Here is a 14,501-nt window from a genome sequence, read left to right as displayed (position 1 = left end):
ATGCAAGGGTGATTCAGAAAGTGGATACTGTCTAAAATGTGAAATTATATAGAAAAAAAGCTCAGCCAGAACAGAGATGTAAAACCCCGAAGTGTTATTGGTAGAAGTGAAGTTCTTGGGGTGCATGAGGAAAATAATTTCCTGAGACCCCATGGGATAATGGGGGTTAGTAAAATGCCTTATTGATTATGTAAAATTAAGGGTGTTCCCCTCCAAGGTCCCATCTCTGTCCATCCCACCATTGAAAGAATCCAACTGTGTCTTCAGCGGGGCCAGAATAAAGGCCACTGCCCAGAATTTCTGCTCCATATTAAAGTCCAGTCCAGTCTAGCCTCTGGCTAGTTTAGCTTGTGTTCTCAGCTGCAGTCCATTGCATGTGAGGCTCGCACAGCCATGACCATGCACTGCTTAAGGCCACGTGGCTATGGAGAGAGAACAGTGCTGGTCACGGAGCAAGAGGGAGCCAGCATGAACAAGAGATTTTGTCTGGAGATTTTAACTTTCCAAGATTTTGCATGCTTCTGATGGGATCCTACCCCTAGCCAATCCATTGTTCCCCAGGCTAGACTGACAGACAAGCACCTTTCCTACGTCACCCCGACTTCACTGTGCATGCATCCATCCACACTTTCATCTGATTCCTTCCCCCAGTGATCTTCAGGGAATGGACCAGTGGTTCCCACGGGGAGTGTGATGTTGCAGCTTCCTGGTAAAGCTGCCCAGATGACCACGCTTTTACTGTCTGTCCTCCCCTTTGCTCTCTTCCTACTATCAATATCAATAAACTAGCTAATTACAGCAATAACAAGCGAACAAAAGAGCGGAGGTTAATAAATACAGAGCCCATGCAGAAAGCCCACCGTAACTGTTGACATTTATGCCGGCTTATACTTTAGGAAAGGTCAGAACCACCCCGAGGCACATTGATTTAGAGGTCTGTGTAAGCATAAAGCAGATTAGATGCAGAAGTCACACTGGTGCAAAGAATCTGAAAACACTGAAAAACGACAAGCAAACTAGAAGATATGAAACAGAAACCTCACTGCTTTTGTCGTCCAGTTAGGTGGCTAAATATTAAATTAACAAGTTGCTCCTACATTTTAAAAATAAATAAATACTAATTTTGATGTGTTCAAAGTTTACTTACATAAACATTTCCTTGAAAAGCACAGATAAATGAGGGCTACCACAACCAAGTGAAACGTACTTGATAGTGAATTTAGATGAATTGCCACTAATAAAGTAATTGTAAGGAAAAGAATTCCACTAACACCGGTGGCTTTGGATTACAGCAAGAACAACACCCAACTGACCTTAAGCATTGGTGACATGCATTTCAAGTGTAACTTTAGACATGTATCAAAGAACCCTTATTTGAGACACTATGTTGCCTTATAAAGTAGCTTCTTTATCTTTAGAACTAGAGGCCTGGTGCATGAAATTCGTGTACTGGGGGGGGGTGTCCCTCAGCCCAACCTGCACCCTCTCCAATCTGGGACCCCTTGGGGGATGTCCGACTGCCTGTTTAGGCCCAATCCAGGCAGTCAGACATCCCTTTCACAATCTAGGACTGCTGGCTCCCAACTGCTCGCCTGCCTGCCTGATTGCCCCTAACCACTTCTGCCTGCCAGCCTGATCACCCCCTAACCACTCCCCTGCCAGCCTGATCGACGCCTAACTGCTCCTCTGCCAGCCTGATCGTCCCCAACTGCCCTCCCCTGACAACCCGATCACCCCCAAATGCCCTCCCCTGCAAATTCCCTCTTTATTAGATAGGGTTTTTTTCTTTAACATATTGGACAGCCCTAACTGGTTTGGCTCAGTGGATGGAGCATCAGCCTGCAGACTCAAGGGTCCCAGGTTCGATTCTGGTCAAGGGCATGTACCTTGGTTGGGGGCAAATACCCAGTGGGGAGTGTGCAGGAGGCAGCTGATCGATGTTTCTCTCTCATAGATGTTTCTAGCTGTCTATCCCTTTCCCTTCCTCTCTGTAAAAAATCAATAAAATATATATTTAAAAAAAAGAAACATTTAAGATTCCTCCATATCTGCCTGGCTGGTGTGACTCAGTGGCTGAGACCCCAGGCTGCCACTGCTGGGAGGGGATGGCGCCCCTGCCAGGATGAGACTCCAGCCCAGGCTGCCGCCTCAGCCCAGGCAGGCTGAGACCCCAGCCCAGGCTGCCATATGAGCCTGGTCGAGAATGGCACCACAGGGGGTGCGCTCCCCGGCCAGGCTGAGACCCCAGCCCAGTCTGCCACGCCTGGCCAGGGATGGTGCCATGGGGGATGCGCGCCCCGCCCAGGCTGAGACCCCACCCAGGCTGCCACCCCAGGCCAGGGATGGTGCCATGGGGGGTGCGCACCCCAGCCAGGCTGAGACCCCAGCCCAGGCTGCCATCTCAGTCTGGCCGGGGCGCATCCCGCAGCCCAATCCCTGGCCAGGCTGAGACCCTAGCCCAGTCTGCCGCCCCTGGCCAGGGATGGCGCCATGGGGGATGTGCTCCCTGGCCAGGCTGAGACCCAGCCCAGGCTGCCGCCGCGGCCTGGAGAATCACGCGGCTTGGGTGCGAGGCCCTGCCAGCCTGAGACTCCAGCCCAGGCTGTGGCCGGGGATCGCGCCGGGTGCTGGCGCCTCCCAGCCGGACACCTCGGGCTGCCGCTGCTGTGCGGACTGGGGGACTCTGGAGGGGCTAAGAAGATTGGGCACCGCCATCTTGTGGCTATGGGTGCCGCCATTTTGTCACGAGTGATGGTTAATTTGCATACTACTCTTTTATTAGATAGGATGATCCTGCTAAATACTTCATATTCTATTAAACATCAATATCTAAATAATAATAGGCATAGAAAATAAAGTTATGTGGTTTTAGTAAAAGAACTACAATAAGTTAGCAACGTGGGACATCCACAGAAAACCAGTCCTCCTGGTGGAGACTGATTACACACTGCTGTCAGAAGACAGTGATTCTGGATGAGTTTGGCCAAAATAGAAATACATTAATTTTCCCTTCAATGATAATGAAAATGTCACCAGCTAGATCCATATTGCTTTATTATTATTTAATCTAAATATGAATTTTCCCAACTTTTGAGCCAATACTCACTGGATTTCTATCAATCCATTACAAGTATCCCTAAGATTTTCACCACCCAGGAGTGTCTGGGGTGGCCATTGGATTCCAACTTCAAGCAGCTTGGTCTGATGGGTGGTGGGCGCAATGCAATGTCCAGATGGTATATCATAGAATTGCATACTTGAAACCTATATAATTTTATTAGCTTATGTCACCCCAATTAATTTAATTTTAAAAAATAAACAACATTAAGTAAAATACTTCTATTGAAAAAAATTTATTTTAATGTTAATAAAAAAGAAATGGTATAATTATCTATTTGTACCAGAACTGGTCTAAACAATTCCCATCAAACAATATTAAATGATTTTGTAAAAGTTATAATATAGTTAATATTGAGAGTCTAAAGTTTTACTTCCCTTTTATTTAATGTCTATCCTTTTCTTTAACAGCTCTAAATTTCTCTAGTTTTCTTAGCTTCTGACTTTGAAAAACATAACCAAACTACTGTCGGGGAGAGTCGATGCCAAATAAGCCCCCTGACAAAGAGTAGCCAATTAACATTAGGAACTTTATAAACAAAATTTTTACAAACTCTCAAAGATTCAAGACAATTTCTCCACAGTGAATAGACCAAATGTCAATCATTTATTAAAATGAGGACTCAATATGCACATTAATGAATGTTTATCTCAGTCCAAATTTAATTGTTGAAATTATTTATTCAATGATAAGTCTGTAAAATCTTGCAGGGCAAATTATCTCACTGGCTTATCAAATAATAAGTAAACAGATTGGTAACTTACAGCGTTAGATTTTCTTGTATTCTGCTGTGCATGGTAAGGGTTGTCCGCATAACGCTGCTGTAAGAGGGCTTTCCTATCCAGAGTTGTAAGGTCATCCATGATGGCTTCTTCCCCTTGGGAATACTATACATGAAAGCAATAAATGAACTCTCATACACATACTTTGAATATTTGTTTTTAAAAGAAGAAAGGGTTAAAGAACCACTGAACATGTCAGTGATGATTTGTGGAGGGGTTAACAGTATAGGCTCTAAAGATCACATTGCCTGTTCGAATCCAGCTCTTCCACTTTCTAACTAGATGAACTCTCTGTGCCTTGGTTTGCTCATGAAAATGGGAATTAACAATAGTAACTACTTCACAAACACACACAGGAAAAGATTAAATGAGATGACACATGTCCCACACTTTTAAAAAAAAGTACCTGACATACAGCAAGCATTATATAAAAGGTAGCAACTATTATAACTATTATTGTCCATTTAAGTCTAGGTAAAGTTAATAAATGTAAGCATGCCCACTCCTTATAAAAATTAAATTTGGAGGTAAAGTACTAAAAGAAGGGGTGTGTCCTTTGAGGTAAAAATCCTTTGGGGTCCTAAAAAGATAAACACTAACTATTTCTCCGCATATAAGATGTGCTATATTCCCTTAACAACAACAAAAGTGTTCCAGTAGAATTGCAACTGGAAAAACTTAATAGATTTCAAGATCTTTCTTGAAAGGTCCATCTTCATACCCTACTCTGTCGTCATGGCCTTGATTGCTACAGGAAATCTTACTATACATCTATTTGTGATTCGTTGCCTGCCTCTGCTGCTATACGTTCCATGAGGGCAGGAACCTTGCCTGTCCTTTTCGTTGCAGTTCCCCTGATGCCAGAAGAGGAACACACAGAGTATGCGCTTGATGAATATTTATTCAAAGAATGAATGATGAATCTTGTTCAAGTGTTAACTATCAGGAATCAATGTATAAGGATATTTTATGCCTTTATGTATTTACTGCTAATATCTTTGTCTGATTTTCTTTCTGACATAAAATTCTACATTATGTTTAAGTTAAAAAAAATTGAAAAGCATTTTGTTTTGTTTCAGCTCGTTTTTAACCTTTACACAGGGGAAACCGTAGAATTTCCACTTGGTATCTCAAATTTAACCTCTTCAAACCAGATTTCCTTGTGGTCTTCCTCACCCTTTCAATCGTTCAAAACAAAAGCCTTAGCACCAATCTTCATCTTTCCTTTCTCTCAATCCTACAAGAAATCTATTAGCAAGTTTTCTCAGCACAATCTTTAAAATCTCTCCAGAATCTGGCTTCTCATCAGATGTGAAAAAATTGTGAAATTATCCTGCCTATTATTGACACTAGATTATTATACTTGTGTACATTGTTTGGATCTGGGAATTTTCTTTTAAGACAAAGGACACCTAACAACCCCATAACTTTTGCTGTTATGCTTTCAGCTAAACAGCATGTGCTTTAGTTAGTTCTAGATAATTCCTACATGGATTAGAAAAACTAGCTGATATGCCACACATGCTTATAAATTAATCTTTTTTACCTATAGAAAAATGCTAACCAAATATAACCATCAAACTTCCCTGAAAATACATTATTTTTATAAAAAGTTAACTGAATTAAGAATTGTATACAACTGTTCTCTTCTTTATGTCCAGTTGCATCATAAACTATTTCCAAACCTTTCATTGCAAAATTCAAGATTGACCTCTCCTGTATGCTTCTGGAAAGCCATTAAATTCATTAAGTTTTATTCTTACAGAATTTACACCTAACTAATTTTAAATAAAAGCATAACAATTTTAGGAATTCATGTTGTTAAAACACATCTCCCAAAATGAGACAGAAGACAATCATGGAGTAATGGTAGTTTTAGAAAAAAAGAGTCATTATAAAATCTGAAACCACTTTTCAACTTTTATATTTAGACTGGAAGACAGAATTCAAGACAGCTCTATCAAAAACAGCTATCCTGTCTTATTTCCAATCCAAAGCAAGTGAAAAATTTCCAACAGACAAAAGATGATGAGGTCATGTCATATGGCTAGAATTTTCACATCTGAAAAGGGTAGCAATAACCCTTTAGGAAAATTGTAAAGAATAAACTAGTTAATCTGAGTAAAATACTTAAACTGGTCCCAGGGAAACACTTTAACAGCAAGACATATCAGACAAGAAGATGTTTCTATAATATGTGTACTCTTTTTCAGAATTTCATTAGAATTTTATAAAGCCTCATACATTACCTTGTCATCTATCTTGTTTCTTGGAGACAGTTGATGTCTGATATTTGATTTTGTCTTTTCTGCATTTCTCTGACTATACTGTTTATATCCCTCTTCCATTTCAGTTTTGTATTGCTGATATTTTAGTTTATATTTGCCTGTTGGTGCTGGCAAATCTTCAGGTATAATGTCCTGCTCCTAAGACAAATAGAAAAAGTATGCTATCCCCCAGGAAAAAAATCAAAATCATTATTAATTGCCTTGCTAATATTAACAGGTTTATCACTGGCTTTAGCATTTATGCCTAAAAAACGACAATTATATCCACACCCTAAAAGAGGCGATAGTTAAAACCATTAGCTGCGCAGCATCACAGCAACCAGAGCGGACAGAACTGCTGAGAACGGGCACTGGCCTTTAATACCAGTGAGCCCATACCTTGTTTCCCAGTGATGATCAGCCCTGGTACTAAGATAATCTGAGAGGACAATGAACAACTTTTCATTCTTTTTAGGCCTTTTCTTCCTGTCCCAGAAAAACTCCGCTGTCGACCATTTCTTCCAGAAGGGCCATAGGAATTACAAATCACTAATACTGAGATGGTTCCCATTTTCAGAGTATTAAGATGTTTATCTTCTGGTATTATTTGGCCCCCTGCCACACTTCCATGGGAGTGAGACATAACAGAGGCAGAGGATAAGAGAAACCTAAAACAAATGTTAGGCAAACACTAGGGCATACTTAATGGCCCAGAGAGGGACAATCACTGTAAAAGCCAGCACAACCCTTGAAAATTATTGATAATATCCAAGTCTAACCCAGAGGAGAAGGATGAGGCAACGCTTCAGGCAAAACTATAACATGATACAGACTAGGGTACTATTGGTGCAATTTACCCAGAATAAGACTGATGAGAACATGAATAGAGCCAGTTACATGAGAAAGACTAACAAAGACTGAGCAAGGCATGCCCTCTACTCATAGAATACTGGTCAGAATTTGTGTTCATAACACAGAATACTGTGTGAAGTACAGATATGTCCCAAGGAGATACCTTGGAATTATTTATTCCACAATATACTAGTAGCCTAAAGAATGAGTCAATTTCCAAGAAACACATCTTATGTTTTTAAATGAGCAAGATCTGACCTAATATTCTGCCATAATTTTAAATGCCTGATTTCCTATTAGGATAATCCTATGCTTTAATAATCCAATTTTATAAGGCACTTTAATAAAACATTCTTCTGTGAGAAAAAAACATGAAGCACAGTAATATTACTTCACCAACATTATTGTTTGGGACATTAATATGTTAAATCCTTAAACTGAACAAAACATAGATTAAACATAATAAAATTTCTGGATTAAATACAGTGCTAAAATGCACACTATAATTCAGAATGTTGGTTATAAGAACTAAATACTAACCAGTTCATTTAGATGTTGCTGAGTATATGGTATTTGACATGGTGTGACCCAATCAAGAGCAGAAGATGTATTTGGTGGGTCAAAATGAATATGCGCTGTTCTAAGTGGAATATATGAAAAATCATCCTAAAAATAAAATTTAATGATACTTATTATCTGCTACATATTATATTGTGTTCAAATGTTTGATATATTAAATACTAAGTAAAAATTACCTCATCATCAGAGTCTACAAGGCTTCCCAAATCAAGGGGTGGGACCCTGAAAGAAAAAAAAATCTATGTAGCCCATAACTTTTAAAAAAGAGACTTTAATAGTTGCAAATCATATATGCTGCATCTTACATAAAATGGTACACGGATGCCAATGGTTTACTTTCTAATGATTTCACTATCCTTCACTATTATTTGCATGCCAGAAGTTATTTTTGTCTGTGTAGTAATATAATGGTAGACATTCCTTTCCAACTCTGTGTTCAATGATATTATTCTATAGGTAGCTTGAAATCAAGCACAATGGTATTATTTACACAGAAATTGGCAAAATAATATGAATCAGGACTTGATTTATTACTTCGTTGATTTCTGATACTTTAAGAAGTGGTGGAGAAAATATTAAATAATGCAGAAAACACTTAAAAGTGTATCATGTCTTCTCTGTCACACTGTGAATAACAAAAAACAGAAATATTGTTTCAGTATTCAAAAGTATCACCTGATTCAATAGAGAAATCACTCACGTCACCCTACAATAAATAAAAATATCAACCAACACTCATGCTGGAACTGTACAGTTCATCAATTCCAACCATAGGTTGGGTACAGATATAAGAATTCAGCAAAAAACAAAGATATCTTGCCCTGGCTGGAGTGGCTCAGTGGTTGGAGAATTGGCCCAAAGATCAAAGGGTTGTGGGTTCAATTCCGAGTCAAGGGTGCATGCCTCCATTGCAGGCTCCATCCCAAGGCCCTAGTCGGGGTAGGTTAGGGAGGCAACCAATGGATGTGTCTCTCTCCTGGATATGTTTTTCTCTCTCCCCCATCTCCTTCCTCCCCTCCCCTCTAAACCTCAATGGAAAAAATATCCTCGGCTGAAAATTTAAAAACAAAACAAAACAAAAAGATATATGTCTGTGATAATCAATTGGCTATATAGAATTTACAATAAAGGGCTTATAAGTTTTATTAGTATTTGTCAATTCCTTGCTACAAATCCTTTATGTCAGTAAAATGTATAATCAACTTAAAATATACTCAAGATTCTTTATAGTTAACAATTAAAATTTATATTAAACTTATAGTACAGTTTCAGAAAACCAGTTGTTAAAAACATTTACCAGCACACAATTGACTGCTGTTACATACTCAACATCTTGTATCTAGTGTTTGCACCCAGCTCCATTCCTTGTCTAGATGAGTATACAGGTACTATTATGTAGAACCACAAGAAATGTCTGATATTTGCCAATTTCATGTGGCTCAGCCTCATAATTATTAAGTTTAATTTCTATTTTCCAGAATGCCCTGTAGTCTAAAATACTTGAAAGGATATATATACTTTCAAATTTTAAAAGGGGAAAATATACAGTATAAAACAAGTCAATGTATTCTAGTTCAAAATAAAATCATGTTCCTCAAGATACAAGTACAGATAGAATTTCCATCAAATTCATTTGGACTATCCTAGTTATAAAATGCAAAATTTTATATATTTCTTTAATAAATGCACTTAACTAAATTTTCTAAATAAAACAATATTTAAATCTTTCCAGGAATATGGAAGAACAATATTAAATAAAGCAAAAACAAGAGAAGTATTACCCTTAATCCCCCCATCCTATGAAAGAGCTATTTTAGTTAATTTTGACATAGTAATTTTAGGCCACCTACCTTCATATAAAGTTTTCTGTGGTTTACAATCACAGCCATGTATATGTAATTTTGCCTTCTTTTTTTTTTTGTCAGTATATTATAAATATTTGCCCATTAAATAGTTCAAATGTGAAAAAATGTGACTTACACAGGAGGGCAAGGATTCCATATGGCCCATGATTTGGAAGTCCATCCTTGCTTTAATTAAAAAAATAATTGAATCAATGTGCATATACTCCTTATTTATACATTAAAAGATAAGTAATGGATTAATGCAATAAGGCTAATTATAACTTTTCTCACTAACTTTATATAAAAATTATTTATTAAACCCTTCCCAACTGTGTTTGAGAACAGAGATAGATTGATGAGCAACTTAATTCCTACTTATGTGGCACTCTGCCTGCTGCAGAGAACATTCACTCATAAAAACAATAATGTGAAAAATAAGTGCTATGACAGAGAAGCTACACAGAGCATGTATATCCAACCTAGTCTAGGGACTTGACAAAGTTTTTACAAAATCAAAAAAGTAACGTTTAAATGGATCTCTGAAGGATGTGTAGGAGAGCTAGCCAGATAGAGAGAGAAGGGAGAAAACTGCTTCAGCCAAGAGGAGCAACTTGTGCTGAACCCGCCCACAGGCAAGTTAGCAGTGAAAAGGGCTGAAATCCATAGAGTGAGAAGGTAATGATCAGAGTTGTTATATTATAATACAAGTTAAGGAACTTGGACCTTGTCCAAAAGGTTATGGGGAAAATACTGCAGAATTTAAGCAAAAAAGTGACAAATATATACATGTGTATGTTTGTAAATGTTCGATCATATTGCCAAAAAAAGTGTGCAAAGACCAGGAAAGTACAGTGAGCTTAGCCACTGAGATAAGAAATATGTATGAGTCTTGAGGAAAGTGAAAGTTAATAAAAACAGGAAATAATTCACCCATTGGTGCTTATAGCTTATTCTGAAATGTTACTTAACTGGTCATGTTTGTGATTCTGATAGCAAATTTAGAGATTATATATAAGATTATATACCATCGGAGTAAGAGAAAACAAATCCAGCTCTGTATCAGCTTAAAAATGATATTCTTTTAGTAATATCCTAATAAATAGTCAAAATGTAGAAACATAAAATCACAAGATTATTTAAATAGAAGTATATATTTAATATATAATAATGAAACAAAAATAAATATATAATATATTAATTAATTCCATTTAATTAACCTTAATATAGTAATACAATTTAAAATATATATATAAGGCTAAAATAGCAGCACATTTTCATCACACATCAAAGATTTTCTTTATCATGTTTGGGAGACATCATGACATCATCTAACAGTAGTAAGAAGATCTAAATAGAATATAGTCGTGGTTGTCATAGTCATGATCATCATAATTATTATTCTCAGAAAGTGCTTTAATGGACTTAGAGTCTTCTGAAGTCATAGGCATAAATATTTTTTAAATAGCAGTTATCTTTCTTTTGTGCTAGCCAATTTGGTGCTAGCCAATCCAGAATAATGATAAATTATAGCTCATAAAACCCCAGGGCCAAGAGTCAGCAAACTATGGCCCAGCTCTGTTTTTGTAAAGAAAGTTTTATGGGAACACAAGCATGCTCATTTATTTACAAACTAGAGGCCCAGTGCATGAAATTCATGCACAGAGGGGGGGCGTCCCTCAGCCTGGCCTGCGCCCTCTTGCTATCCAGTACCACTGGCTCCTAACCACTTGCCTGCCTGCCTGCCTGATCGTCCCTAACCACTCTGCTTGCCTGCCTGATCACCCCTCACTGCTCACCTGCCTGCCTGATCGTCACTCAATGAGAGAGAATCATTGATCGGCTGCCTCCTGCATGCCTCACACCAGGAATTGAGCTTGCAACCTGGACATATGCCCTGACCGGGAATCGAACAGTGACCTCCTGGAGGCTCAATCACTGTGGCACACTGGCCAGGCAATTATTATTTCTCACTTTTAATTCTACCTTTAGAATACTCCAGAAATGGTAGCTGATAAATACAATGGTAATACTTTGCTGATAAACTCTAAACAATAACCTGGATACCTGAGGTTATTGTTTCTTTTCTCAAGGATCTAGAGTTCTAAGATAAACATGAATTTGTCCCCTACATCCAACACCAGAGCTGGACCTTTCTAATAGAGAGATAAGATATTAAAATTAAAGGAAGATATTATTTGAGGAGAAAGAATGTGGGTTTAGAAATCTTTTCTTTTTTTTTAGAGCTTAAACCATGAGTTTTTCTTAGCAATTTGGAAAAAAGTTTATAATATGATATGCTTAATCATAATATGAAAGACTATAATACTGTACTTGCTATGTTGACTAATAAGAAGAGCTGATTTGATTAAAATTATCAAATACTTCAGATTTAACACAATATTATGAACCATTAGAATCCCAAAGCACCAACTTGTTATAAGGGAGATGGCTGAAGACAGTAGAGAACTCAGATCTTGAAGTCAGAACTGGAGTTCAAAATCCTGACAAGTCACTTGCTTCTGTGAGCCTCACTTCTTTCATTTTTATTGTTTTACTAGAGGCCCAATGCACAACATTTGTGCACTGGGGAGGGGGCACCTCAGCCCGGCCTGTGCCCTCTTGCAGTCCAGGACCCCTCGGGGGATGTCGGCCTGCCAGCTTAGGCCCGTTCCCTGCAGGCAGACATCCCCAAGGGGTCCTTAGTGCTGCCGCAGAGGCGGGAGAGGCTCTTGCTACCGCTCCTGTAGGAGCACACTGACCACCAGGGGGCAGCTCTTGTGTTGAGCATCTGCCCCCTGGTGGTCAGTGTGCATCATAGCGACTGATTGTTCTGCCGTTTGGTCAATTTGCGTATTAGGGTTTTATTATATAGGATTTTCTTTAAATAGCTACTTATTTTTTCCATCACCTTTTATCCCCCCTATATCCTCTTCACTCTCCACCTGCAATCACCACACTGTTGTCCATGTCAATAAATTCTTTCTTTTTCTCTTTTTTGCTCAATCCATCTATCCCCCTACCTAACCCAGCCCCCTCACAGCTGTCAGCCTGTTCTCTATATGCTTGTCAGTTCATTTTGTTCATTAGCTCCCACATATGAGTGAAATTGTATGGTACTTTGTCTTCCTCTGACTGGCTTATTTCACCTAGCATAATGTTCTCCAGGTCCATTCATGAGTTCTTCCATATTTAAAAGCAGGTAAAAATACAACCTACCTCAATGGTTTATTGTGAGAATTAAGTGATGTAAGCTATCAAAACATTTATCAAGGTCACTGACAAGCAGTAGGCATTCAATATTTGGAATAAGAACAGCAAGGAAATATACATAACTTTTATGTGTTTCTAAACTAAACTTTATGTATACCCATTTAGGTAGTGGATACAGGAACAATGTAGCTTTAAACTTGTACTTACTTAAGGATATGCACAACAGTGATATTATGAAAGTTGAAAAGAATAAAACTCCTAATAACAGAAGCCCAGATTCTCTTCATCCCTAGCTAAAACAAAATGTATACATAGATATCTTATTTTTCTTTCTCCTATTCTTCTTTTATATATTTTAGGTACACATACACAGATAATTTTTTAAATAACAATAAGAAAATAGTAATAGTAAGCTTAATATTTCAAAATAAAAGTAAATTCACACAGTGACCAATTTTCAAGTAATGATTACCTTCAAGTTTAGTGGTTCAATTCCTCAAATCAGGTAAATATTGATCCTAAATATTTGTGAGTATGAGCAGTCATAATTTCTTAAGAAACGAGTCAGAAACTCATTTCACAACTCATTCTACAAGAGGGAAATTATATAGCACACGTACTTGTAGTGGCTTACTTCTTCCAGAGAATGACTGAGTTTGACTCCTAGGAGAAGCAGCAACTCCTTTAACCTCCAAATCCATTCAAGTTCATGTACTGATTGTGCAATACTCTTTGGAAAACGTAAAATACATAGTCATATAAAAGTATAATTCTTTCTCAAATTTTAAATAAATCATACAAATTACATAAGAATATTATATGGAAAAAATCATGTGGTCAATCACTTTTCCTTCTTTCACCAAAATTAACTATTTGTGGAGCAATTCCATTATGTGAGGCAACATTTATGGGGTCAATACTAGTCTGAATAATAGCCCCCCACCCCGAAAGATGTCCACATCCTAATCACCAGACCCTGTGAATATATTACCTTATGTGATAAAAAGGACTTTTCAGATGTGATTAAGGATTTTGAGATGTGGAGATTATCCTAGCTTAACTTGTGGGTCCAATATAATCACGGGGTCCTTATAAAAAGGGAGACAGAGTGAGAAAGAGAAGATGTAAGGATGGAAGCACAGGTCATAGAAGAGCAAGGTGCTTGCAGCTGGCTTTGAAAATGGAGGACGAGGTCACATGCAGCCTCTAGGAGGCAGAAGAGACAAGAACAGGATTCCCCCTCAGAGCCTCCTGAAGACACCAGCCCTGCTGACACCTTGACTTCAGTCCTGCAGAGTTCACTGTGTGCCTCTGACCTCCAGAACTGTAAAATAACGAGTTTACATTGTCTGAAACCACCACGTTTGTGGTAACTTTTTAGAGCAGCAATAGGAAACTAATACAGGTACCTATTCTCTACCACAAAGTGATGTTTTATTTTCTTTACTCTTTTCCTGAACTTTTTTTGAGTGTTAATTTTCCCAGAGGAGACAGCTGAAGATTTTTTGTAGCAAGCAGTATTATTTATCTAATACAAAGAATAAAATGGAGTGAATGGCCCAACTGGTAATTCTGAGGTGATAGGCAAAAATGCTTGCAAAAGAGTGTGAAAATAATCAACTTGCAAGTATATTCAAAATAAAAAACATATGAATATCTCAGTCATCCAGATTCTGAATATTTTACTTTATACTTCAGCCTTACATTACCAAGTATACATTTTTGTTTAATTATTCATTTATACCTTTTTTTCTATTATACTTGGATTTATTTTAATAGCAAATTTTTGTTTGTTTGTTTTTAAAGAAAGATAGTATGGCATAGTTCTTGAAGTCAAATAGGCTGTCAT

At 37.9% G+C, this 14,501-nt stretch overlaps 1 protein-coding gene across 3 annotated transcripts in view; it reads right to left on the bottom strand.

Annotated features, from left to right (window-relative positions):
- Positions 1-13,353, bottom strand: part of CAPS2 (calcyphosine 2) — a gene marked incomplete at both ends in the record, with an annotated part of 43,205 nt that extends 29,852 nt beyond the window's left edge. For 2 of the 3 annotated variants that reach the window (XM_080660705.1, XM_080660706.1), the window contains 6 exons: positions 3,883-4,005; positions 6,150-6,326; positions 7,560-7,685; positions 7,775-7,820; positions 9,579-9,628; positions 13,273-13,353. In XM_080660705.1, coding sequence (XP_080516831.1) covers positions 3,883-4,005; positions 6,150-6,326; positions 7,560-7,685; positions 7,775-7,820; positions 9,579-9,628; positions 13,273-13,353 — 603 coding nt within the window. The remainder of the gene's footprint in view (positions 1-3,882; positions 4,006-6,149; positions 6,327-7,559; positions 7,686-7,774; positions 7,821-9,578; positions 9,629-13,272) is intronic. The other variant, XM_080660707.1, reaches the window with a different exon arrangement.
- Positions 13,354-14,501: the final 1,148 nt, after the last annotated feature.

The sequence above is a fragment of the Plecotus auritus genome (assembly GCF_963455305.1).
Source record: "Plecotus auritus genome assembly, chromosome: 3".
NCBI classification, from domain to species: Eukaryota; Metazoa; Chordata; class Mammalia; order Chiroptera; family Vespertilionidae; genus Plecotus; species Plecotus auritus.
Note: the sequence above shows the minus strand (reverse complement) of the source record. Positions and strands in the feature narration are given on the sequence as shown.